Source organism: Drosophila subobscura, chromosome J, assembly GCF_008121235.1.
Source record: "Drosophila subobscura isolate 14011-0131.10 chromosome J, UCBerk_Dsub_1.0, whole genome shotgun sequence".
Classification (NCBI taxonomy): domain Eukaryota; kingdom Metazoa; phylum Arthropoda; class Insecta; order Diptera; family Drosophilidae; genus Drosophila; species Drosophila subobscura.
In genome coordinates, this window is record NC_048532.1 from 8781854 (window position 1) to 8806820 (window position 24967).

The following is a 24967-nucleotide window of genomic DNA, read 5'->3' on the forward strand; positions in this document are numbered from 1 at the left end:
TTTGGGTGCAGCAGGCCCAACGGTAATTGTAATTTGTAATTTGTCATTTATTTGCACTTCGCGTTTGAGTGCACCGACCCCCCGTTCGCTCGCTCGCTCGCACAGGCGGCAGCAGGAAGCGGAAATAAGTGGATTTTGCGTTTTGCCGACTGCATTTCGGTGTTTGATTGCGTTTCACACAGTTTATGAATAGCGAAAATTCGTGATGCATGTAAAAGTCATAAAAGTCGTTGGTAAAGTGTACAAAAGTTTGAAAACATAATTGAAATGTGTAATGATAATTGATTTATGGAGATGTGGCAACGCTTTATGGCTGCCATTCGTTAACATGGTGCTGTTACGCGCAGAAATACACTCTGTTAACATGGTGCAGTTAACTGTTAAACAAGTGACAGATAAAATTAGTCAGGAATGTGTAAAATATTAAAAGATATTTTTGCAAAACCATCTAAACAATTTGTGAAAGAACAGTTTTGGATCATTAAAAATTCACCCACGAACCAGTCGAACTACCACACAGATACTAGCAACGGAGCAGGTTATATTTTGAAACTGCAAAATATATATTTTGGTATTTTTCTTAAGTGTGTCTTGTGGTATTTTTCATCAATAATTCCGCGGTCACACTGATATTATATCAACATCGACCTGGCTTTGCTTTTTAATTGATTGATAATGGCATAAACATACATTTAATACATGAACCGGAACCTGCGGAGGTGGTTGGAGATCTGCAATAGATGACGTCGGTCCGTAATCCGCAGTCGCATTGATTGTACCTTAACCATATCGCCTTACAGCGTGGACCAACCCAGCGACAACAACGCGGCGCCGCCGCCATTGAAAGAAAAAGCGTGTGTGTTCTAAACAAAAACGTTTCGAGGCCACCGACAAATTGGTTGCAAGTATGTCACTAACGACGGCAACTGCAGCAGCAGCAGTGGCAAGAGGTGACTCAGGAGCAGCAGCAGCAGCACATGGATGTCTTCTTAGCAGGGAGCTGCAGCCGCCGTCGCAGCAGCATCACATAAGGGCAATCGATGAATTGCAAGATGGTGACACCAGCAGCCTGGAGCCGGGCGAGGTGGTAACCCCACCCCACCTCAACCACGACGACGCTGCTGTGAGTCCCGCGCCGAAGAAAGTGCCGACCAAGGACGCGAAGAGCAAAACATTGCGCAAGCTGGCACAAATCGATACGGACGGTGGCAAGGTGCGTGCTCTACTGGAGCAGCGGGATGCTGGCAGCCGGCGCAAGGAGGGGAAGAGCAGCACGCCGCGGGCACTGGAAAATGGAACGGCTCGTGCGCCCTCCGAAGACCCAGATGACAGCGAAGGTTTGTACTCGGACACGGACTCCTCGGGCGAGGAGCAGCGCAATGTGGAGGATGTGCAGCAGGCCAGGAAGGAGAAGCAGGCCGAGGCAGCGGCCGCAGCCATGCCCCAGGCTGCCCCGCCTGTCGGCCCACCCTTTCTCGGCCACAATCCGTTGCGGTTTCACATGCGACCGCCGTTCTGTGAGTTTCCACGCATGGGATTCCTGCCGCGTATGCCGCGAGGCGGACTACGCATGCGTCCTCCCTTCTTCAATCGGCCACCCAGCCGCATGGGAGCGCCCAATATGAGTGGCGCACCGCCGTCAGGTTCCTACGGCCCGGCATTGCCGCCCTCTGCGCAAGGAGCCTCCGGGAGCAGCACGGGACCCGACAAGCAACTGAAGTCCGACTTGGAGTATGTATTTGAATTATTTGTGGGGGGAAATTTAGGTTTATAATCTGTTTGGATTTATCGCAGCTGGACGACAACGGAGCCGCCCATTCAGTTCAACTTTAATCTGGTGCCCGATTGCTCCATTGCCCAGCACAAGGCCTGCCAGGAGAAGGCTGAATCCACTGCCAAGAAGCCACAGCACACACTCAAGTCCAAAGAACCTGCCAGCGATGCGCTGAGGAATCAATCGAAGGGCAAGCACAAGGAAAAGTCAGCCAATGAGAAGGATGGGGAACGAGCCAAGGAGAAGAATGGGGAAGCGACCAAGGAGCGGAATAGGAAAAGTTCAAAGGATAAGCAAAGGGAAAGGTCCAAGGAGAAGCATGGGGATAGATCCAAGGAAAAGTCGAGAGATAAATCGAAGGAGAAGTCGAGAGATAAATCCAAGGAGAAGTTGAGAGATAAATCCAAGGAGAAGTCGAGAGATAATGTTAAGGAAAAGTCTAGAGAAGTGTCCAAGGAGGGGCGCAGAGAACGATCCAAGGAAAGGCACAAAGAGAAAACCAAGGAAAGGACCAGAGAAAGATCCAAGGATAAGGTCAGAGAAAGATCCAAGGATAAGCTCAGAGAAAGATCGAAGGAAAAGCCCAGAGATATGCCCAAGGAGCTGCCCAGAGAATTGTCCAAGGACAGGCATCGAGAAATATCCAACGACAGGCATCGAGAGATGTCCAAGGACAGGCATCTAGAGATATCCAACGACAGGCATCGAGAGATGTCCAAGGACAGGCATCGGGAGATATCCAAGGACAGGCATCGAGAGATGTCCAAGGACAGGCATCGAGCAAAATCGAAGGAGACAAAACCGAGCGAAATGCCACGGGCAAGATCAAAAGATGACAAGAATGATGTGAGGCGACCGAAAGAGAGCTCCAGAGATGAGCACACAAGTCATGCAGAGAGAGCGAGAGATATCTCGAAGGACAATCATAGAGAAAGAGAATCCAAAGAGCAACGCTCAAGGGATGGCATGCGCGAACAATCAGCTGAAAGGCAACGAGAAGCATTCAAGGACAACAGGCCAAGGCCACGTTCAAGGGAAAAATCCACTGCAAAGTGTTCCAAAGAGAGCTCAAAGGATGACAAGTCCAGGGAGCGTGCGGGGGAGGAGCCAAGCGGATCCGAAAAGGAGAAGCCAGGCGGTTGCTCAAAGGAGAAGGAGAAGCCAAGTGGATCCTCAAAGGAGAAGGAGAAGCCAAGTGGATCCTCAAAGGAGAAGGACAAGCCTCCCAGGGACAAGAAGCATGAACGCACGAAAACGCGCAGCCGCAGCAGAAATCATTCGCCTGAGAGTGAGGATAGGACGCCACCGTTGACGCCGCCACGAGATTTCCTGCTGCCTCCAGCTGCTGCTGCCAGTGACGTGGATGCCAGTGACATGGATGAGAAGCCAAGAGGCTTGGATATATTCGCTGAATCCCCGCCAAGACTGCACACTGCCACACAGCTTGCAACCGTTCCACAGCGAAGCACGACCCCGCCTTTGATTGTAGCGCCAGTGGCAGCCAGCAACAAGGCAGCTCCGCTGCTGAAGGCCAGCGAGATACACAGTCGCATTGGGGCGCTGCTCGAGGATAATGATCTGCACTTGGAGGCGCTGCTGGCCACCAAGGAGCAGCTGCTGCGCCGCACCAACGAGCACAAGGAGCGGAAAGAGGCGCCCAAAATGGAGATTAAAGCAGAGATGCAGCAGCAGCAGCAGGCGGCTGCGATCAACAGCGACTGGGAGTCCGCAGATCTTAATCAGGTGGTGCCGCGTCGCATGAATCCCTTCCGGAAGCAGGAATCAGTATTAAATGAGCGAAGATCAACGTCTCGAGCGGCCAGTTCTCTCGGGAATGGAGGCAACGCCTGGCCGTACCGCAGTCAGTCGCGGGAAAGGCAGCGCAGCGACGAGTACAAAGAAGTGAGCATAAAGATTGAGAGAAACATCTCCCCCACACCGCTGCCAATGCCCATGATTGATGTGAGTCGCATCAAGCTGGAGCGTAATGTGACGCCGCCTCTGGACACGGAGCGGGAGGTGCTGGTGCGTAATGGTGCTGTAGCAGCCAATGCACCGCCACCGACGGCAGCAGTCGCAGGGGAGCAGCAGGAGAGTCCCGACACGGACGATTACATCGACAACTGGGAGAACGATGACTCCTTGAGCAGCATGCCCAAAACGGCAGCAGCTGCCAATGCGCCGCCATCGGCTGCTGTGCGCCCGCTGTCCTCCTCCATCGATGAGGCAACAGCCAGCGGCGATTCGAATGAGGATGACACGAATGATCTGTGGAATGCCAAGAGCACGCCGCCGCCAAAGGCCAAGCAGAGGCAGCCAGCCATTCCATTGGACGGTGGCGCCAGTCAGGAGCATCTGGTTAACATTTATGACAAGTTTATGAATAGTATTAATATGTCCAGCGAGGAGGGGCAGACGGCAGCCTCCAAAAACAGTTCCTTAAGCAATTCCACTGCCGAGACTGAGACATCCTCTGGGTCCGAATCCGAGTCGACCAGCAGCAGCAGCTCCGACGACGACGAAGAAGAGTCGAGTACAGCGGATGACGATGAAGGAGAAGGGGAGGAGGAAGAAGATGATGCTGTGCAGCAGGAGGCGGAGGAAGCACAACTTGCCGCAGAGGCAGCGCTTCTCGAGGAGGAGCCACCCGAAAAGGAGCAGCAGCAGCAGACACAACTGCAGCAAAAGAAGAACAACGTCAGCAAAGATCTGCGCAAACTCAAGAGCCTCGAGGACAATCTGGCGCGGATCCAAATGATGCGCGAGAACTACGATTCGGGTGATGAGATCTCCGAGGAGCTGCTCAAGATGGAGTCGCTGTTCCTCATGCAGCGGAATGCCATCATGGACAAGTATCGCAAGCAGGAACTGAAATCCCAGCAGGAGGTGCAGCAGAAGCAGGAGCCGCGTTCACCCACGCCCGTGAACAGCATCTTCGATGACAATCGGGAGGCCATCAAGCTGACACTCTCGCCCCTGAAGCTCACCCGCAAGCCGGCAATCTTTGACAACGATGAGACGGAGCATCCGCAGCAGCAGCAGCAGGCAGTCAAAGTGAAACTGGAGGAGGGACTGCGCCCACCAATCGGCACAAGTGTGCGGCGACCCAAGGAGATTGCCATTGTCAAGCCCACCATTGTGGAGACGCGCAACAGGCTGAGGATTCCACGCAGCGCGACGGGCAGAGAGCGAACTCGCTCGAGATCGCCGTCCAGAAACCGAGAGCGTTCCTTTCGGCGCGGCAGTGTGCGACCCAACAGAGTGAAGGACTCCTCCCGTTCGCCCAGTCCACGTCCACGCTGGCGTCCCCCATCGCCACGACGCGGCATTCGCTTGGCGAAAAAGCCGACCATCAAACGGAGTCACAGCAAGAGCGTGAGTCGCAGTCGAACGCGCAGCAGGAGCCCGAAGCGCAGCAGAAAGCGCTTCCAGAAGGTGGGTGCCAGCCGACGACGTGTCTCCGTGTCGCCGGGTCCCGTGAAGCCGCTCAGACCCCGCTCACCGAAAGTGCATCGGCGGCGCTCGTACAGCCGCGAGCGGGAGCGTTCGCCGCTGCCGTTTAGGCCACCATCGCCGCCCATGCGACGCAGTTGGTCCTCCTCCCATTCGCATTCCCGCTCACCCACCAGGCGAAGATCGCAGTCCAGGACGCGTTCCAACAGCAGATCACGCTCCCGCTCGCCCTTCGACGGACGGCGGGAGGAGCGCGAGTTTGCGGACTACTTTGGGGAGGATCAGAGCCTGGAGGCGGCCACGTACTACTACAACATGTCGCTGCTGCATGGCGAGGCAACGGGCGAGGACTATGAGACGTATGCGGCCTACATAGACTCCGCGTATCACATGGAGCAGGCGTACGCGCAGCTCAGCGAAGCCATGGACATGCCCGCAGCTGTCTATGGGGAATATGGTGCTCTCATGGAGACATCGCCGGTGCTGCGTGAACTGCCCAAAGCGCATACACCGGCTCCTGAGCTGCTGGACACGAAGCCGATCAAGCTGGAGCCTGAGGAAATCAAAGATGCAGCTGCTGTTGTGCCTGCGGCGATGTCTGTGGCTGTGCGTAAGGGAAACGTGCTGGAAATTGTGCCCACAAGCAACGAAAGCGAGGCAGAGGACAGGTAAGCGAGAGACTTAAAGATATCCTTTGAATTGCTTCTATAATCTGCATCCACAGGAAACCCAGGAAGCGCGTCAGCTTTGTGGACAGCGTCAAGCCGAATTATGAGAGCGATGGCGAGGATCGTGTGATTGTCAGCCGCGTCGTGGAGCGTGCCATGCAGCAGTATCAGCAGCGACGCGCTGAGGCAGCCGCCAGGCTGCAGCGTCTGCGGGATGAGCTGCTCGCCGCACCACCGCCACCGCCGCCCGTGACGCCAAAGCCGCCGGACCAGGAGAAGGCGGTGCTCGTGCAAAAGAAGTCCAAGATGCGCTACTTCCACCTGGATCCGCTCAAGCGTGAGATTGTGATGTCCCGCTCACGCGTGATGCGTGCGCCCGTGCCGCGCTTCGATCGCAAGCACTTTGAGATGCTCGTGAAGACGGGCCGCCTGCCGCCACTGCCGCATGGATTCCTGCGCCATCGCCCTCCGCTGCTGCCACCGAATGCAGATGCTGCCACCAAGGCGGCCATGCTTAAGGAGTACTTCAGCAAACACCCGCCGCCAACACCACGAATGCAGCTGCGTATGCCCATGCGTCTGCCCATGGGCATGCCCCTGCCTGTGCCCATGCGAATGCCCATGGGAATGCCGATGCGCATGCCGCTGATCATGCACGAGGGCGGCATGCCCATGCCCATGCACGAGGGCGCCATGCCCATGCCCATGCACAATGGAGTGCCCTACTTCCTGAGTGGACCGCCGCCATCCTCCCCGCCCGTGTCCATGCCCATACCCGTGCTGGGTGCGCATCTCTACCACACTTACCCACAGCCTGCGCCGATGATGCCAGCGCCAAGTCCCGGCCTGCTGCCCATTCCTGTGCTGTCAGTGCCTGATGTCATTGCCTCTGCCACACCGTCGCCTGTGCCGTTCTTTACGCCACCGCCACTGCCCACGTTTACGGTGCAGCCGGTGCCCACCATACGGGAGATTATGCCAGTGGACATACTGCAAAAGATAGGACCGCTGCCCAAGACACTCGATCTGGATGGTGGCTCCACGCCGCGAGCGGACGAGGTGAAGCTCGAGATCAAGGAGGAGCCACTGGGGGAGGAGCAGCTGCTGGTGGAGAGTCAATAGCTGACAGTCCAAGCTCCCTGATCGATCTTCAGTCTTCATTTAATTAGCAAATAATTTTAGTTAATTTTTCACGCCCCAAACCCAAAACCTGCTGCAGGTTTTCTTTTTCTCTCTTTTTTTTTCGCCCCCTTTATCGTGATTTGTTTTATCAAATTCTTTTTTTACGGACTAATCATGTGAACAAAACGCATTTATACATAGGAATTCTTAACAGATTTATTATTAGCGGCTAGGATTTAAGCGCCTGATTCGACATTTGACATTTGTCCAAGGATTTCTAAAAGAAAACACAAACAACAAATTGTAAATACATACACATAAATGGCATAAAACATTTAATTGATGGCAGGACATTGAGAATGAATGTGTGAGTGCCACAGTGCCAGAAGGCAGTTTCCAAGTGGGAATCTCTCTCGCATTCAATCCAAGAAATTTGTGGCAATATTTAATACTATTTTGATACAACATAAAATGTATCTCAACTGCAGCAACGTCTAAATTATTCTTTATTTATATTTATTGTAATTTTAAATATTAGTTTTAGGCTTAGGATTTAATGCCCGAGGGATTCCGCATGTACTCCGCACTGTGGCTCCTCTGTGTAGATTTGTAAGTCATCGATTAGCTCGTAAGTTTGCGTCCTTTAAGGATGTGCCGCTGCTCCCAAGTTTTTGCAAGTTATAGCCAAATATAAAAAACAACTTCATACTGCCTAGAGACACACCTGTCCATCCATCTATGTCCTGCGTGTCAGCAGCAAGGGAAAGCACTTGGCGGGCAGCGCCAGACTGGCAGGCGTGATGCTTATTGTGGATGGATCCTCGCTGGACACATTGTAGCTCTGCAGCAGGTTGGCCAGCAGCAGGAAGCCAAATCCTCGCACCAAATTCTGGCCAATGCATGTCCGCTTGCCAATGCTAAAGGGCAGAAAGTGTGGAATATTCTTCCTCAGTTGGAACTCCTTGCGATCACTCTCAATGCCCGAATCGGAACCCCTCGAGTCACGTCTGCCTTCGTTGGACTCCTCGAGGAACCTTTGCGGCTCAAACTGATGTGGATTTATCCAGTTCTCTGGACTCTTGTTGAGCACATAATTGTTGATGAAAACTATCGTGCCAGCGGTGACGCCATGGCCAGAGATCACCGTATCCTCGGTGGCCACATGCGGCACAATCGGCGAGGAGGAGTACCGCAGCACCTCAAAGATCGTGGCCATGGTGTAGGGCATGCGGTTCATGTCCAGCAGATTGATGCGACGCTGCCCCTTGTCGGTTATGGCATCCACTTCGGCCTGTATCCTGCTGCCCACCTGCGGATCCTTGGCTATGTAGGCCAGCGCCAGCATCACCAGATTCCCCACAGCCGAGTGGCCGCCAATGAAGTCCTCCAGCATAAAGATGATCGTGTTGCGTGAGACATCCTTGTCCTCGACCAAACTCTTCAGCAGCGCGTCCGTGAAGTCGCTGTCTGGTTCATCCACATCAATATCCAGTTCCCGATGGCTGATGATGCGATCCATAATGAATTTCCTAATGGTCGAAGACCAGTTGACAATCTTGTTCAAGTGCCGCTGATAGAAGGGCCGCAGCCAGGGCAGAAAGTCCAACGGATGTCCCTGATTGATCTCCCAGAAGATCTCATCAAAGTACAGCACAATCTTGTGGAACTCCTCGTCATCGTAGTCGAACCGCTGGGAGCACATGTACTGGCTGAACATATTGGCACAGGCACGCAGCAGGAAAGTCTTCACATCGAAGGGCTGTCCGGGCAGCATCTTGGCGTCTATTTCCCGGATAAAGTGTTCCATTTCCTCGCAGCCAATCTGCGACATTTGCATGTAAAAGGAGGAGGATTCCCGCGGTGAGCAGTGCCTTCTGGCCATGTTGCGACGCTTCTGCTGCAGCTGCGACCAATCGCACAGCGCCAGCGAGTTGCTCCTCTCGCCTCCAAATAGTTTGTGATAGCGCAAAAGTCCGGTCGTCCACTGCAAACCTTTCCATTTTGATTTAAAACCTCGCGAATGAGTTCCAAATTGTTGACCACCAGGCAGCGTGTGTGTCCGAAGGTCAGCGAGTAAATATCGCCATAAACCTTGGCCAACTCCGTGAAACCCGCAAAGGGATTGTCCCTGTACTTATCCAGCACATTGAGGTTGCCAATGATGGGCCAGGGCTTGGGTCCGGGCGCTTGTTTGATTATTTTTACACTTTCTGCAGAAGATTTCGCACTACTTATGGGTACACGCACGCGTCGCAGGGTTTTGTAGAGTATTCGTATGTAAGAAGTGATTATTGTGGCCAACAAAATGCCAAAAATTGTGTAGAGAATAAACATTTTTCGCGATGGTTCTTGTCCTGCCGCTTCGGGGTTTGAACAGCGACTGCTGTTGGTCTGGCGAATCGAAGCAACAGGTAGGATCCTGCCTTAGGAATTTTCTAGGCATACCTGGCAGCTAGCTACCTGCTTGGTTTACCTTTGGAAAGTCATTAGAACATGAATGATCTTGAACGAGCGACTGATAAGAGAGGGACAAAGCAGTAGGAAAGCGGATCCATGTAGCTGACAAGGGACACAAATTAGCTGCAAATATTCCACCAAGAAGCTTCTGGAATGCACAGAATTTCCACATTAAATGTTTGCCAATCGTTTTGAGTTTCCATTCCCCACATTTATGAATATTTTTAGCTACTTTTCCACTCATTATTTATTCATTTTCCTTACTCCTATGTGGAACGCGCCTTAAACTAAGTTACAACTTTATTTTGCTTTGCATATCAGACTCTTTTCTTTTATTTAAAAATCACTCATTGAGTTTATCCTTCGAAAAGGGACCCATATTGGCGGCAAATGCCATCATGGCGGGAATGCTGCTCTGCTCGTAGTTGCCCGTGAACAAATGCTCGTAGGGGCCTGAGGCAAACACGGCCACATCCTCGGCGCCGTGGGTCTCGCTGCTCAGTGGCACGGTGGCCTGGAAACGGAAATCTGCGGACGTTGTGTCCACATGGGAGAGATCCACGCGACCCGAGCTGCTGCTGTAGGTGTTTGCTGCATTGCCCGGGCCATTGGCATACGAGAGAATGGTGAAGGGCAGCTCATCCTCCGCTAGATTGGGTGCCAAAGAGAAGATGTTCTGGCGGCGGTACTAAAAGGAGAAGGAGTAAAAGACTTGTTAGAGAATTGAGTGCCAGTTTGGAGTGCCAGACTCAACTTACAGGATAACCATTGATGGACATGGTATGCGAGTGATCCGATGTGACCACAATCAGTGTATCCTCCTGATTGGTGAGATCCCTGGCCAGCTTTATGGCCGCAGCAAACTGCTCCGTATCCTCCAGCGCCTTGTGTGCCAGCGTGGCATGATGCGCCATGTCAATCCGGCCGCTCTCCACGAACAGAAAGTAGCCCTCATCATTGCGTCTCAACAGCTTGATGGCCGACTCTGTCATGTCGGAGAGCGAGGGCTCGGCGTACTCCAAGTGGGAGCGCTTCCGATCGCCGTGGTAGGGCAGATGTGAGGCATCGAAGAGACCCAGCAGATAGTCGGTCTTGTTGAGATCCGTTTCCTGGAGGCCCTTCAGCGACCACACATACTCCCCCTTGGCACCGCGATTGGACTTGTCCTCCTGCCAGTCCTTGATCAGATCCCGTCCATCGTTGCGCAGTCCCCCGTTGCCCTCCTCGTCGTGCATCGTCTGATCGCGGAAATAGGAACGGCCACCGCCCATGATCACGCGCAGATCCCGGCCCACGCTCCACTCCACCAGCTGGCGGGCAGTGTCCATGTTCAGCTCCGAGCTGCAGCCCGAATCGGTGATCAAACCATCGTGCTCCCAGTTACGCTCTGCGGTGTGGGCGTACACGCCCGCTGGGGAGGCATGCGTCACGCGGGCTGTGGTCACCAGACCCGCCCACTTGCCCGCCTCCTGCGCCCACTGGGCAATGCTCTGGGTGTGGGTGCTGGCATCGGCGCCACGCACACAATCCGCACGCTCCACCTGCGCATTGACGCCAATGGTGCCGTAGTTGGCCTTGACGCCCGACAGGTAGGCCGTGGCCGTGCTGGCCGAGTCCGGGGTGCGCTCGTTCACGGCATAAGTCTTGGAGAGGCCCAGGTAGGGGAACTTCTCAAAGTAAACCTGCTTGTTGCTATCCCCGAGGAAGGCACGTGTGGCCGCAATCGTGTGCACCGACATGCCGTCACCCAGGAACATGATCACATTCTTGGCACGGTTCTCGTTCAGCTTTTGATGGCTGGCCAGCTTATCGGCCAGAATTGTCTGGGCCTTATCGTGCCAGAAACGTGTTTCCAGCTCCTCGTCAAGTGCCACAAAGTCGCGTGATGGCAGCAGTCGTGGATGTTGTACTATTTTTATAATCAACAAAAAAACACACACAAAAATAAGTTTGAACTTTGAAAAAGGAAAATCTAATCGTTGGATAATCATCGGCAATAATTAAGGCTCATAAATATTCAATCGTTTGCTCATTTCATTATTATTTGCAATAAATTAACTAATCCGGGGAATCAAAAATCGCGAATATTTATGGCTACATTTGTGGTAATTATGAGAGACCATTTTCGATGCAGGTTACAAAATTTGAAACGTCATCCTGCCTGCCACTATTTTTCACTATTTTTTTATACCATTTACTGCCGGATTCTCGTTGAACATTCTTGCAGTTCCCAGAATCCGTAGTTATTCCCCAGTAATTTTACTTTATTTTCCTCCTGCCACTATATTTTGTACTACTTTTTATACCCTTTACTTCTGGATTCTCCTGGAAACTTCTAGCAGTTCCCACATTAATGTGAAGCTATTCTATTTGTTCCCCAGACCCCAGACTTTATTTTCCTACTGCTTTTTACTCCTGGAGGCTCCTGGAACATTCTAGCAGTTTATTCCCCAGAATCGTCTTCTTTTTGATGATTTTTGATACCTTTTACTAATGGATTCTCCTGGAACTTTCTCAAACTTTCATCAATTCAAAGTATTTATTCCCCAGAATATTTAATTTTCTCTTCATCCAGCCACTCGATTTTTTTTGCCATTTTGAATACCCTTTACCCCTGGATTCTCTTTGAACATTTCAAGCAGCTCTCATCAATCTGAAACTATTTTATTTATTGCCCAGAATCTTTGCTTATTTCTTTTTTCCCGCCACTCGATTTATTAGTATTTTTACTCCAGAATACACTTTGATTATATTTTTTATTATATTTATTGCCCTGAATATTCCACTTTCTTGTCACCCTGCCATTCATTTTCTTGCATATTTTAAATACTTTTTCCTTCAGGATTCACTTTGATTATATTTCTTATTCTATTTATTCCCCAAACTATACCACTTTCTCTTCTTCCTGGCATAATTTATGATTCCATTGATAACTAATCTGTAGTTCAGTTTCACTTATTTTCCTTGACACACATTTAACCTTCCCATTTTCTATTTATTTATAACCCCCATCGACGCTTCGTTTTACATTTGTAAAAAGTACTTGATGCTTTTACGATTATGTATTAATTAACTTGTTAAATCATTTATGATTGAAAGTTATTCGAAAATAGATTTTGCCCGATTAGATTCCGCACTTAATGGAGGAACAAGATTTCCCCCAGCGATCCACACACAATCGCGCGGAGGTAGGGCGGGGAATATTGTGTTTCAATTGGTTGTAGATAAGGTTTTGTTGGGTCTTGACGAATGGGGCTTTCGGTTAACCGAACGGGATCGATCGTTTCACTTACCGCCACCAATCTCCTGCTCCTCGGTTAGCCCCATGCGCACGTTGGGGGGCTGTGCCGCCGAGGAGACCAACGCCACGAGGGCCAGCAGAGCGCACAAAGTGTGGAGCACAAAAGTTTTCTGCATCTTCAGACGGTTGCCGTTCGACTGTCCAAATTAGACGAAACGAATCGGTTATATAGCCTCCGATTTTGCACACATTGTTCCTTGTGGCCTGGGCCGTTTGGCTGTTTGTTATATGATTGTGTTTTTGTGATTTGTGGAATCTAGAGTGGCCATCGATTAATGATTATCTCGAGTGGCTGGTGGAAACGTGAGTATCACGGTCTGGCCAAAGGAAGGGGGGCCATAAATCGACTGCCCTATCGACCACCCTCACACGAGCTGCACATGAGCCGGATCGGGGCTATATAGCGGCCAGTTTCTTGCTCAAAAAGTACAGTATTCACTTGGCTAACGCGGTGAAAGCAACGCGAAATGGCTCCAACTCTGACACTAAAGTTCTTTGTGGGCCTTGGCTTGGTCTGCCTGGCGTTGAGTGCTGCGGTGCCCCAAATGACACCCGTGGATGAGGAGGAATCCATGCATCCACATCTGCCACGTCATGGCATTCGTGCCAGAGCGATCAGCGGTGAGGCGACGCAGGCCTACTGGCACGAGGCCAGCAAGCAGCTGCTGCGTGAGAAGCTCAGCCACGTGCGGAACACGAATCGTGCCAAGAATATTATACTCTTCCTGGGCGATGGCATGGGACTGGCCACGTTGGCTGCTGCCCGCAGCTACATTGGCGGCGAGGAGCAGAAACTCTCGTTCGAGGAGTTCCCCTTCACGGGCCTCTCGAAGACCTACTCCGTGGACAAGATAACGCCGGACAGCGCCTGCACCTCAACCTCGTATCTGTGCGGCGTGAAGGCCAACTACGGCACCATCGGCGTGAATGCTCATGTGCTGCGTGGCGATTGCCAGGCCATGGCCAATGCCAGCAATCATGTCTTCTCCCTCGGCAAGTGGGCAATGGACAGCGGCAAGGCAGCCGGACTGGTGACCACCACACGCGTGACCCATGCCTCACCCTCGGGCGTTTATGCCCACACGGCGGATCGCGAGTGGGAGAACAACGCGCTGCTGGAGGAGGGCTGCGGCGAGCAGGCCGCGGGACTGCAGGACATTGCCATGCAGCTGATCTATGGCGAGGTGGGCAGCAAGCTCAAGGTGATGCTCGGCGGCGGCAAGCGGAACTTCTACGATCCCGAGTTCTATGACAAGGGACGCCGCACCGATGGACGCAATTTGGTGGAGGAATTCGAGGCGCTGCAGGAGGGCAACACCTTCGTGAAGACGCAGAAGAAGCTGCTCAAGGTGAACGCCACAGAGACGGGTCGTCTGTTGGGTCTCTTCAGCAGCGGCCACATGCACTATCATGTGGAGCAGCTGGCCGATCCGGAGAACAACGAACCCACCCTGGAGGAGATGACGGAGAAGGCCATCGAGGTGCTGTCCACCGAGGAGCAGGGCTACTTCCTGTTTGTCGAGGGCGGCAAGATCGACATCAGTCATCACGATACCATGGCACGCATTGCCCTAGACGAGACCGCCGAACTGTCGAAGGCTGTGCGACGGGCCCGTGAGTTGACCAACCCCGAGGACACGCTGATCGTGGTCACCTCGGACCACTCGCACACGTTCAGCGTTGCCGGCTACCAGCCTCGTGGCAGCGACATCTTTGGCGCGGCCAAGTCGAAGGGCCAGGACAAGAAACCCTATCTGCCCCTCAGCTATGCCAATGGCAAGAGCTTCGATCTGTACTACAACACGCTGACGCATGAGCGCGAGGATCCCGTCGCCCTGGCCACCGGGGATTTCGATCAGCTCTTCCCCGCCATGGTGCCCCTCGAGTCGGAGACGCACGGTGGCGAGGATGTGGGTGTGTTTGCCTCCGGTCCGTGGGCTCACCTCTTCACTGGTGTGTACGAGCAGAACGCCATTCCCCACATGATGGCCTTTGCCGCCTGTGTGGGCGATGGCCTGACCGCATGCCAGTATGCCAGCTACTGATTGACAGCCAGAAGGACTCTTAATTAGAGTTTCGTCCACTCGACGATTCTCACGTCCGCATTATCCAACATCAATGAATACTCAAAGAAAGATTGAGAGACGCGACGCCCCAATGGAAGGTGCTCAAGCGCCGAAAGTAGATTGGGGCTTACTTTGCACATTGTATGAGACGCGTAATTTCCAATCAATAAATAGCATACCTCAATATATATGTACATATATTGTACATATACTCGCGTATAATCCATTTAATCGGATATACTTATCTGCTCTTTTTTGTTAATGGTTGTCACATGACTTTGACAGAAGTTTTGAAGCAGTAATTTAATGACGTTGAGGGTTTTACCTTCACCTTTGGGATACCCAGCTAAAACACTTTACGTCTGGGTGTATCTAACGATCTTTGACATTTAAAGTGTGACGATTCGTATAAGTTCTGTTGATTAAGTGACTTGCATATAGAGTGAATATTATGTTCATTTTATAGACAGCAAAAGTGGCTTTGGTAAACTTTGATATGGTGATGAAATCAAACCATTAATGTGACGTAGAAAGTTGTACCTTTGGGCGGGCAGTTTGAAGAGAATACAAATTGAACACACTGGAGTTTAAAGCTCTGTTTGTTGTCCTAGAAATTATGTGGCAGAAAGAGGGATGGGAGAGAGAGCATGTTCTGAACATGTACAATGTGGATCTTGATCTCTTCAATATATGAATACACCCTGAAGTCGCAGAAGGGACAGAAGAGAGAGGAATAGCAGAATAAATGATGGAAGAAAGAGGGCGATCTGTACATTGAATTGACTGCCAGGGGATCTCTTAATTTTTGATAAAATTACGTTAAAATATTGATTGTCATAGTAGATAAAGATCTGTGGAGAGATCAACTGATTCTGATACAGTTGTCTGCCTGGGGGTACCTTAATTTCTGACTCGTATAAAAGTGATCTCTAAGTGAGTCCAATTGTAGTCGCCAGGTCTATTCATTGTCATAGTAGCTATGTAGAGAAAAGATAAATCTGTAAATCCGTAGAAAGATCTGCAGAATGTTCAACTGATTTTTACATAAAGTTTTCTGTCACTAGATCTATAAATTGGTGACTCGTCTAAAAGCCATAACATCACTTAATTACGTAGACAAAAACTCTGTTTTACCCCAAACTAATTTGCTATCACTACTCGTTCGCACGAAAAAGAAATGGTCTGATCTGACCAACTTATCTTTACTAAGAAATGTTACTCGAAATTTCCGGGAAATGCATCTGGTGACGACAAAACAGAGCAAAAAGCGGACTCTGATAGCCGCGCAGACTTCTGTGACGTCCAGCAGGTCTGCTGTCAAATGCCCGTCTAGCTGGACGTTTGATTGCCATCTAAATCCCCCAGCAAAAAAACCGAAACCGGGTGACAAGAGTCACCGAATCATGTGGCTAACATTAAAATATATTGTGCAAAAAATATATTCACTATCTGCCATCTGATTAAATTGGCAGATAATTGGCAGATATTTGAATGCCAATCGTTTCTGGGAAATTCAATTTCGTGACTTTGTTGTCGGTGGCAAGGTTCTATCTAATGCCTGGTTGAAAGAGAAAATCTGCTGTTGGATTGTATCAGTACCAAGAAATGTTGATTCTGATTTGATTTCCACGAAATGCAGCGAAAAACAGAGTCAAAAAAGAGGCACACACAAAGGAGATTTGTCCAGTTTTGAGGCTATCAAATGGAGTTCCAAGTAAACCAATTCTTTCATCTTCTCTTTTAGATATTATCAGTACTGTTTTTATTATTTATTTAACCTATTTGAAGAGGGGAGGGACTTGCTTTTGTATCAGAGAATAACCGCGTATCGATTGCCGCTCCTTGGCTGTATGAGCGTCGCATATTTCTCCTTCAGCTCGACCAGTGCCCGCTGGAAGCTCTCCATGCTGCTGCCCAGTTGGTTGGGATGTTGCTGCTGCTGCGGCGCCTCTGTGGGTCGCTCGCCCAGCAGCAGAATGCGCCGCCAGTCGCTGGCCTCGGAGTTGCCGCCGCGCAGGAAGTCCTTGCCGCGATTGCCCGTCACCGCGAACATTGTCTCGTCCAGGGTCTCGGGTGTAACGGTGGTCTGCTGCTGCTCTCCGGGTGTCTGCTGTGTGGGCGGTGGCGTTATGCCCGATAAGGAGGAGCCCGACGTGGGCTGAGGCGGCTGTGGCTGTTGCTGCCCCTGATTAGTGGCTGAAGCACCCAGAGAGTCGAAGATTTCATTGGGTATATCCTTGGGTGGCTCAATACGCAGCACCTGGCCATCGGGCGAGATGTGGTAGAACTGTGCACGGCCCGTCAGTCCCGTCGTCGCACCCGAGGGAATCACTATGATGTTGCCCACGGCAGAGGTCAAAGCAGAGGCGGCATTTCCGCCTCCTCCGCCCACCTGAGTGGACAGGAATGGTGACACAGGCACTCCCAGTTGTGGCGGGAATCCTCTGGGCGGCAGAGACGGACATGGGAAGCAGTAACCAGGTGGGCCAGGCGGTCCGGGCAGACCTCTTGGTCCAGGGATGATTGGCAGATTCGGTGTGAATGGTGGCGTCGGTGGATAGGGCCAATAACCGCCACCATGTCCGCCACCACCGCCTCCATAACCTGGCCCAGGCGGTCCCGGAGGTCCTGCGGGTCCTCGCTCACCAGCTGGACCAGGATCACAGGAGCACTTCACCAGCGAAGCTTGAACTCTCGAGCAAATGCCTGAAAATTATAGAAAATTCTCAGCAAAAGAAAATCAGGATTCGGTCTGTAAAACTCACCCAAAAGTAGGACAGCCAAGAGGCCAGAAGATCTCATGATGTCGCTGCGTTGAAGACTGAGTTCAGAATGCAACTGGAACCGAGCTTTTATACCCTGAAGACCGCCAAAGAGGCTGGAGTTGGACTGAAGCATTTAAATATGTAAATAAAATAGGGAAATACAATTTCCCGCAGCACCTTCATTGGACCCATAACTGTTCTCGCATCGAAAGGGAAATGGAGGGAAAATGCTATCAACATACATCGATTCTGACATTTATGATAATTTATGCAACAAGATAAACATGGAGCATCATTAGCTGGCAGACCAAACCGCATTTTGGACACACAAACTGGGTCAGCGGGGTTCCAGTGCTCAGATACAACCATCTAGAATTGCATCAAATGTCAATCAACTCGTAAAATTTGTTTAAATCAAAATCATTTATGTGGGCTGGCGGCTTGGGTGTCACATTAAACCGAAACTCTTCAGTCAATGGGATTTTCTTTTTTCGACTTCAACACGTTCAAGAAAACATTCCAACAAGCGCCGTTATAGTTTTTAACAGAAATTAGCATAAGTCACCCAAACAAATAACAAATGTTCATTCTGGCTCGTGGTTCTCCTCGCTGTCTGTTACAGTTCCGACATATCGGACTGGACAAAGGCCCCTGAGAATACACGCGTCATTAGTGGCACTCCACACATGAGTGTTGACTTCCAGGGAGCGCCATGCGACGGCCAGCCCGGCCCCTCGAGAGCGCTTTGATAAGAGCCGTTGGGGCACAGCTAAAGACATTGGGCAGGTGGGCCCTTAGAAACGATCAGCGTAGACAAAGGATAGGTCCCATCCAATCATTGCTAGAGTATAACCCACTCTGCAGAGATTAAACCACAGACTAAAAACTAAACCTAAAAGCTGTGCCCAAAACAACACAATAATTAACGCAAAAAAAGGCAAACCCAAACCTTTATCAACTACGCTGTCATGGAATAATCCCAAAAGTACTCGAACTTGAACCGCTATTGTTGCCTCCCCGCAAATTCCACAAAAAGACAAAAAATGCTCAACAAAAATAAGAAGAGATTGGCACTTGGAGCCCTCTAATAAATTGACAGATAAGCTTAATGGCTAATGGCAAAAGAATTGGCAAACATTTGAGGGTCAATGATTAGGAAACGATCTTGTTGGAGAATGCAGCGGCCGGCTTTTTGTTTGGCTTTTTCTTTCATTTTGAATTTATTTTATTATTTATTAGATTATCGACTAACGCTAATCAGCACATTTTTTCTTCTGCATCGTACATAAACTTAATTGGCGCAAACAAAGTTCGAGTCACACACTTTTTGTTTGCAATTGCATAGATTTGATAAGTTTTCTAGGCATAGAATTTACAAATAATAATATATACCTATTGCATGGGTATATCTACGGCATAGACATGGGGCATTGTATGTGAGCAAAGAGCGTAAGGTTTTTGGAATCGTAAGACATTAAGTTGGAGGGTTTTTCTGTGTTAAAACAATTCGTGGAGCAAGAAATACTTGGAGCTTAAAGTGCAGCGAGTTTAAGAAGATTTATAAAGTATTTTTGAGAACAAATTAGTTAATCAAGAAAAGACTTCGAAACGTTTATAAGTAATACAAATATTCGTAGAGCAACAAATAGTTTGAATTGTAAGAGAATTTAAGACAATTTCGAAAGTATTTTTGTAGCACAAATTAGTTGATCCAAAAAAGAAATTTAAACATGTATAAATTGATTAAATTATCGCATTGAACAAATCAAAAATAAGCAAGACAAAATGTATTCCATCTTTTTTATAGAATAATTATTAAATGCATCTAACTAAACGCTCAATTTAGAACCACAAGTTCTTTTTCTATAATTATTTAACTCACGATTACGAAACGCACTGTACTAGCTCTGTCCTCTTACTCCGTGCCATGCCTATGCATAGATAAATTGAATATTTAATCTTTGGTGCGAATACATGGGACTGGCATTCATTTTCACACCAACACGAGAAGTTATCTCTGAGAAACGAAACAGTAATAAACAGGGGGGAAAGAAAACACACAAACACACAGAGAAAATATTGTTAACTAAAGCTCTACTAGATAAATACAATAGTAGACGACGTGTTTCCGATCTGTGTGTGGGGGCGGTGTTCAACTGATCTTCCTTCTAGTCTATTTTCACATTGGAATAAATTTTGCGCACAAACAGATTTGTGCCCACATAGCCGACGGTGCCACAAATGATGCCCAAAGCGCCACTAAACAGCGCCATGTAGCCAAAGTAAAAGGCCGTTTGGAACAGGCCAAACATTCTGTAAATAAAAAAAAGGGTTTAGTTAGTATTTCCCATGCATAATGTAGCCAAAGCTTAGACTCACTTGGTTTTAAAGAAGAAATAGTAAAAGGAGTAGGCATAAACGTAAATGGAGGTGGAACCCGCTGCCATGAAACTCGTCCACTGCCATCGGTAGTCCTCCGCATTGAGCAGAAAGTATGTGCACACAATTGTCACACAGACAGTAACAATTGTCAGGATGGTGAACACCAGCAGCATAAACCCATAGACATAGTAGATTTTGTATGCCCAAAACGAGGTAAAGATGAAGTACCTGCAAAGCGGAAACAAATATAAAAGATTAGCGGATCTCCCCGCAATATTCTAAACGTTTTCCGCTTACATCTCAATAAATATGGAGCCAAAGGGCAGCACTCCACCGAGCAGCACAATGATCAGCGGCTCCATGTACCACTTCTTCTCGGGTATGGGTCGCGGCACAGCATTCACGCGACAGGGGAAATCCGGCTGGCCATCCAAATTGCGACCCACCACAGTGCCCACGAGGGTCAGTGGCAGAATAACAAACAGGCAAATGCACGTGACAGCCACCATGGTGCCAAAGGGTATGGCCCGCGAGGCGTGATAGCCAATGGCAATGAAATTGATGAGGAAGGCCGTGCCGCAAACAGCCACAGGCACTGTGAAGGCAGAGACCAGCATCTGTCTGATCCAAAGGCGTCCACCCAGGCGGGCATACAGTGAACCACCAAAGTAACCATTGATGGGCGAGGTGGCGGCATACACAAATATCGCGGTGGACAGCATGGAGCCGCGTTCCGTATACAGTTCGCCGACAATGGCAAACATAATGACACAAAATACAACAGAGATGAGCTGATAGCCAGCTCCAACCAAAGCGGAGAAGAGCAGCGTGTGGGGTGGGGAGCGGAAGACATCGCCATGGACCTGCTTCCAGCCATACTCATCGCCCAGATCGCGCTCCATATCGTCCACCTCCTCATCCTTGCTGTAGCGGGCATAATCCTTGCGCAGGGTGCGCATCAGAATCATGGACACGAGGCCCACCAGGAAGATGACCATCATGAAGCTGTTGAAGATGCTGAACCAATGGATCTGCAAGAAAAGGAAGCATAAAACACTCAGCAGCTGCATGGATGATGTCATGTTTATCGCTCACTCTGTGCTGGAAGAAGTTTGGATCGAGATACTTGTCGAAGCGATTCTTGAACTCCACCTTGGTGGGCTTCCAGTTCACCTCGTACGAGAAATTGATCTGTGACCCTGGCTTCAGTTCTTCTCGCCCGTCTGTGGTCAGTGTAATGTCCACAATCTGCTGGCCATTGTAGCCAATGTCGAAGCGTTTGTGCGTGAAGATGTAGTACTTGCCATCGCGCTCGTCACGCTCGCCCACCTTGCCCCAAATGGGCAGGCCATCGATATACATCTGGTACCAGTACTCATTCATCACCGCATAGGTGAAGGCCTTGACGCTCTCGTCTGCCAGCGTCACCATGCAAATGGTCGAACGCTGCACATCCGTCTTGAAGTCCATCTCGTAGCCACTGAACTCCAGCTCCACGCCTTGCAGCGCCTCGCTCAGCGTTTCGTGGTAGTGCGAGATGGACGACTTGCCACCGCTGCAGAAGGGCAGCGAAAAGTAGGCATATGTCTCCTGTCGATTGTGGTACGGCCCCACTGTGTTCATCCACAGGACCACCTCCTCTCTGTCATTGTACTGGAAGGGAAGTGGGAAACGGATTGTAGGATGCAGAATGCATTTTGGTCAGCGCTCGCTCAGGTGCACGCAAACTCACCTTGTGATTGTGCTCGTCCGCTTGTGACTGCGACACGTAGCAGCTGCCGACGACAAGCAGACATAAACAAATTGCACGGAACCGTAGCTGCTGCTGCTGTTGTGCCACCGTTCCCATGCTGGCGACTGGTGCTTTCGTTTGTTTGTCGACGTTGAAGCGTTCGTTCAGCAGGAGCTGTACCTGTGCCAGGTGTCGTTGAGTTCCCCCAACAGGATATGATGTCGAATATGTTTGTTTAAACAATAATTTTTGCCGACAGAAAAATATTTCTCGTACGGGCCAAGCTAGTTCTGGTTCTGGTTCAGGAACTAGAACACACGTCGTCACTTGGCTGTCATCGAACGTTGCCCAGCACTGTTTTTGTTGTTCAGTGTGACCAGCCAGGAGCAGGGCCCAGCTGGCGGCGGGCAGCAAATGAATTGAAAATTGCGAAACGAAACTAATTTAATTCTACATTTCGTTTATTGTAATTAATAATTAATTTCAAATTGTTTGAACTCATTGAGTGATTTGTTGTTAACTGTCCTGTGTAGTGTGACGCCAATCCCCTATCATCGATGGCGTATTTTCTTGTTTATGTGTCCGCTCTTCTTCGCCGTGGCACTCGAGCTGGATGTGAGTTTGCTTTTTGTCGTGGACGTGGGTGTACCCAATATATCTTTGTTAGTTCCTCCCGAACCGCTGCTACCCGTACCCGCTCCTCCTCCGCTGGCAGACAGGCTCGTTCCCTCGTTGCGATGCGAGGGCGAATCTGTATCGAATAAAAATTGAAAACGTTAATGGACGCACTTCTCCAGATGTCCTAGGGATACATACATTCATTTTTGTTTTGGGTATTAATTATAAACTAATTTTGTGTTTAACACTTTCTTAGTAAAATCTTATTTTTAAAGGAGTCACCACATCCAATTCATCTGGATCTGACGGCATCTCCACCTTACCCTTTTCATCTTTTGGTGTGCTCTTGATTGTCGTTGCCCCGTCATGGGCAGTGGTGGTATGCTGGTTCATTGAGATCTGATTGTCGCTGGAGTCCTCATTCGTTATGGAGTCCGATTCGCTGGCACGCTCCGCTGGCAGACGAAAAAGGGAACGCGTAGAATAGAATTTCCTAGAGGCGTTCGCCACTTACGATTACATATAGCCATTGAGGTAATGCTGGATTTGGAGAACAAACGCTCCGCTTCCTTGAATTTGCGATTGCGCTTGTCGGCCTTCGAGTTGGTGGCTTTGTTCGACGTGAGGTAGCGTTCCCAGCCGCGTATTATGTTGCCGCACAGCTGCGTGTCCTCCAGATAGGAGCCCTCAAAGGCATATATCTGTCGCTCGAGGTTAGCCAATTGCTCCTGTGTGGTCACAAGATTGCTATAATTGTTTGTTTTACCTCGTGTTTGTGTGTGTTTGCGTCTTACCGAAGTTTCTGCCTTCTTTTTTATGAGGTCCGCCAATTCTCCGCGCGAGTCCATTGTGCCGCCTTTTGCGTTGGAGTTCGTTTTTCCCGACTTTTTCGGCTTGTTCCCGTTCGTTTCGCTGGCATTTTTACTAGTCGGTGAACTCATTTTGTGCCTAATTATTAATTTTGTTTGTTTTTCTTTTCCTGAAATTTGGTAAATATGTTCACATCAGTGTGACCGCGGATTTATTGATCAAATATACCGCACTACTCTCAAAAATATACCGAAATTAAAAAAATATTCCGTTAATCCTTAACAATTGTCCGCGTTTTTGCTATTCAATTCAATATTTAATTACTAGCTAGCCAGGACTTTCAGCGCTAAAATTATAATTTTATGCGATTTATTAATAAATTCTTTTTTCGATTGTATGACGACCTGCCATCGATGGTTCTTTTGCCACAGAAATATCGAAATGCGTCATATCGATATGAAGAGCTACATACGTTTTGGCCATAGAGGGCGATGGTGTTTATGCTCGCGAACGCCATCTGCTGGAGTTGAAGTGCAAACTCAATAGAGCGGTTAACATTTGAATATGAAAATAATGAAAGGAATTATGCGTAAGCTTAAAAAAAGGTATTTAATGATCATAGCTATCAATTTGAATGGATCTAGTCTTTCTTTTGTTCTGACTTTCCAGCAGTTTTCGTATATTTGTCTACAATGTTCCACCGCCTGCACTTTACATTCTACAATTTCTTCTGCCGGCGCCTGTCTGCCATTGACCCCACTCAATGGCATATCTTTATGTGCGCATTCCCCCCAAAACAAAAGAATGGGCTCTCATCTTCAGCGTCCATCATCATCATCGTCTAACGATCTCCATGGTGTGGCGGCTTTTGTAGTTTATTGACCCAAGTTCCCTTCTTCTTTTGGTGCCCGAAAAGTTTGTTGAACTGCCGAAAAACAAAAAGTGAAGCGCTACCGTTCTAGCTGTGCCTTCGCTCTCTCCCGCTTCCCTCTCCCTCTCTTTCTCTTTCCATTTTTCGTTACCTTTCCCACTGCGTAGGCCTTTCGCTCTCTGTCTTCTTGTCTCTCCCTGTTTCTATTTTACTTGGCTTCGTTTTGGGCCGCCCGCCTCGGTTTTATGGCTCGCGCCGCCTGCCTTGCCTATTTCACTTTCGTCATACGCGGCGTATGCGTGATTTTATTTCGCATCGCTCGCGCGCGCTCGCTTTTCTTTGTTGACCAACGCGGAATGAAATCTGCTTGGAAAACGATATCAAACCGAAGACGAACTCGATTAGAAAATGAAATCATAATGCCACGCAAAAGAAAAACCACTGGAAAGACAGCAAAAGCGAAACGGCAACGACCGTTGCAAGTCTTTGACTAAAACAAAGTCTGCTGCCACGTTCCACTAACAGACTGAGAGACCGATCAACCAACTGATGGACTAACCGACTTATAGACTGACTGAGTGACTGAGTGACTGACAGACTGCCGCCTCCTTCTATGTGTGTCAAACATTGGCGCGCGCGTTCGCCAAAAGCAAAAAAAAAACTTTCATTTTATTTAAACAAACACACACAAGGCGCGGCGCAGCCTGGGCCGTGGTCTTGGACTTGGAAAAACTTATTTTCATTTCGGTTTTAAGCAAACATCTTGGCAGTACCCGCCCCTCCTCATCCCCCCCTCTGTTGCCAATCGACTGCAGTTTACAATAATTTTTATGATGAATTGCTTGGCCGCGTGTGAAATCTGCAGCAGTCGCACCACTGGCTGGGGGAAAAGTGGAAAACTGCCAGAAAAGTGGAACACAGCTAAAGAAGCAGCCACAACGTTGCAAG

The 24967-nt window shown here is 49.4% G+C and overlaps 7 protein-coding genes across 11 annotated transcripts; 2 read left to right on the forward strand and 5 right to left on the reverse strand.

Moving 5' to 3' along the window:
* The first annotated feature begins 626 nt into the window (after positions 1–626).
* On the forward strand, positions 627–7504 carry LOC117895459 (serine/arginine repetitive matrix protein 2). Of its 3 annotated transcripts, none has more exons than XM_034803132.1 (5): positions 627–1731; positions 1795–2451; positions 2524–2962; positions 2993–5895; positions 5952–7504. In XM_034803132.1, exons 1-5 carry the CDS (start codon positions 908–910, stop codon positions 7015–7017), a joined length of 5889 nt encoding a protein of 1962 aa, XP_034659023.1. In that variant the 5' UTR covers positions 627–907; the 3' UTR covers positions 7018–7504. The 3 variants fall into 3 exon arrangements, with proteins under 3 accessions (XP_034659023.1, XP_034659021.1, XP_034659022.1); XM_034803130.1 differs by having other exon boundaries at positions 631–749; positions 801–1731; positions 2524–5895; XM_034803131.1 differs by having other exon boundaries at positions 631–745; positions 801–1731; positions 2524–5895.
* Positions 7505–7656: 152 nt separating this feature from the next.
* On the reverse strand, positions 7657–9351 carry LOC117893388 (cytochrome P450 307a1). The gene is given in 2 exon segments (XM_034799983.1): positions 7657–8985; positions 8988–9351. Coding segments are annotated over 2 exon segments (1596 nt in total). The 3' UTR covers positions 7657–7753.
* A 430-nt stretch (positions 9352–9781) lies between these two features.
* On the reverse strand, positions 9782–12932 carry LOC117895461 (membrane-bound alkaline phosphatase). Of its 2 annotated transcripts, none has more exons than XM_034803136.1 (3): positions 12774–12932; positions 10233–11383; positions 9782–10162 (listed from the first exon to the last, which is right to left on the reverse strand). In XM_034803136.1, exons 1-3 carry the CDS (start codon positions 12889–12891, stop codon positions 9818–9820), a joined length of 1614 nt encoding a protein of 537 aa, XP_034659027.1. In that variant the 5' UTR covers positions 12892–12932; the 3' UTR covers positions 9782–9817. The 2 variants fall into 2 exon arrangements, with proteins under 2 accessions (XP_034659027.1, XP_034659026.1); XM_034803135.1 differs by having other exon boundaries at positions 12768–12932.
* A 272-nt stretch (positions 12933–13204) lies between these two features.
* Positions 13205–15041, forward strand: LOC117895462 (membrane-bound alkaline phosphatase). The gene has a single exon (XM_034803137.1). The coding sequence runs from the start codon at positions 13243–13245 to the stop codon at positions 14818–14820; it is 1578 nt and encodes a 525-aa protein (XP_034659028.1). The 5' UTR covers positions 13205–13242; the 3' UTR covers positions 14821–15041.
* Positions 15042–16595: 1554 nt separating this feature from the next.
* Positions 16596–17681, reverse strand: LOC117895463 (collagen alpha-1(XVIII) chain). The gene is made up of 2 exons (XM_034803138.1): positions 17607–17681; positions 16596–17547 (listed from the first exon to the last, which is right to left on the reverse strand). Exons 1-2 carry the CDS (start codon positions 17641–17643, stop codon positions 16652–16654), a joined length of 933 nt encoding a protein of 310 aa, XP_034659029.1. The 5' UTR covers positions 17644–17681; the 3' UTR covers positions 16596–16651.
* A 1721-nt stretch (positions 17682–19402) lies between these two features.
* On the reverse strand, positions 19403–22001 carry LOC117895460 (transmembrane 9 superfamily member 3). The gene is made up of 5 exons (XM_034803133.1): positions 21721–22001; positions 21084–21641; positions 20286–21019; positions 19986–20216; positions 19403–19919 (listed from the first exon to the last, which is right to left on the reverse strand). The coding sequence occupies exons 1-5, from the start codon at positions 21835–21837 to the stop codon at positions 19775–19777; spliced, it is 1785 nt and encodes a 594-aa protein (XP_034659024.1). The 5' UTR covers positions 21838–22001; the 3' UTR covers positions 19403–19774.
* A 161-nt stretch (positions 22002–22162) lies between these two features.
* LOC117895464 (chromatin modification-related protein MEAF6) lies at positions 22163–23352 on the reverse strand. Of its 2 annotated transcripts, none has more exons than XM_034803139.1 (4): positions 23133–23351; positions 22853–23066; positions 22662–22793; positions 22163–22471 (listed from the first exon to the last, which is right to left on the reverse strand). In XM_034803139.1, exons 1-4 carry the CDS (start codon positions 23277–23279, stop codon positions 22272–22274), a joined length of 693 nt encoding a protein of 230 aa, XP_034659030.1. In that variant the 5' UTR covers positions 23280–23351; the 3' UTR covers positions 22163–22271. The 2 variants fall into 2 exon arrangements, 1 of the variants encoding a protein (XP_034659030.1); XR_004648928.1 differs by having other exon boundaries at positions 22333–22471; positions 22537–22793; positions 23133–23352.
* Between the last annotated feature and the right edge of the window lie 1615 nt (positions 23353–24967).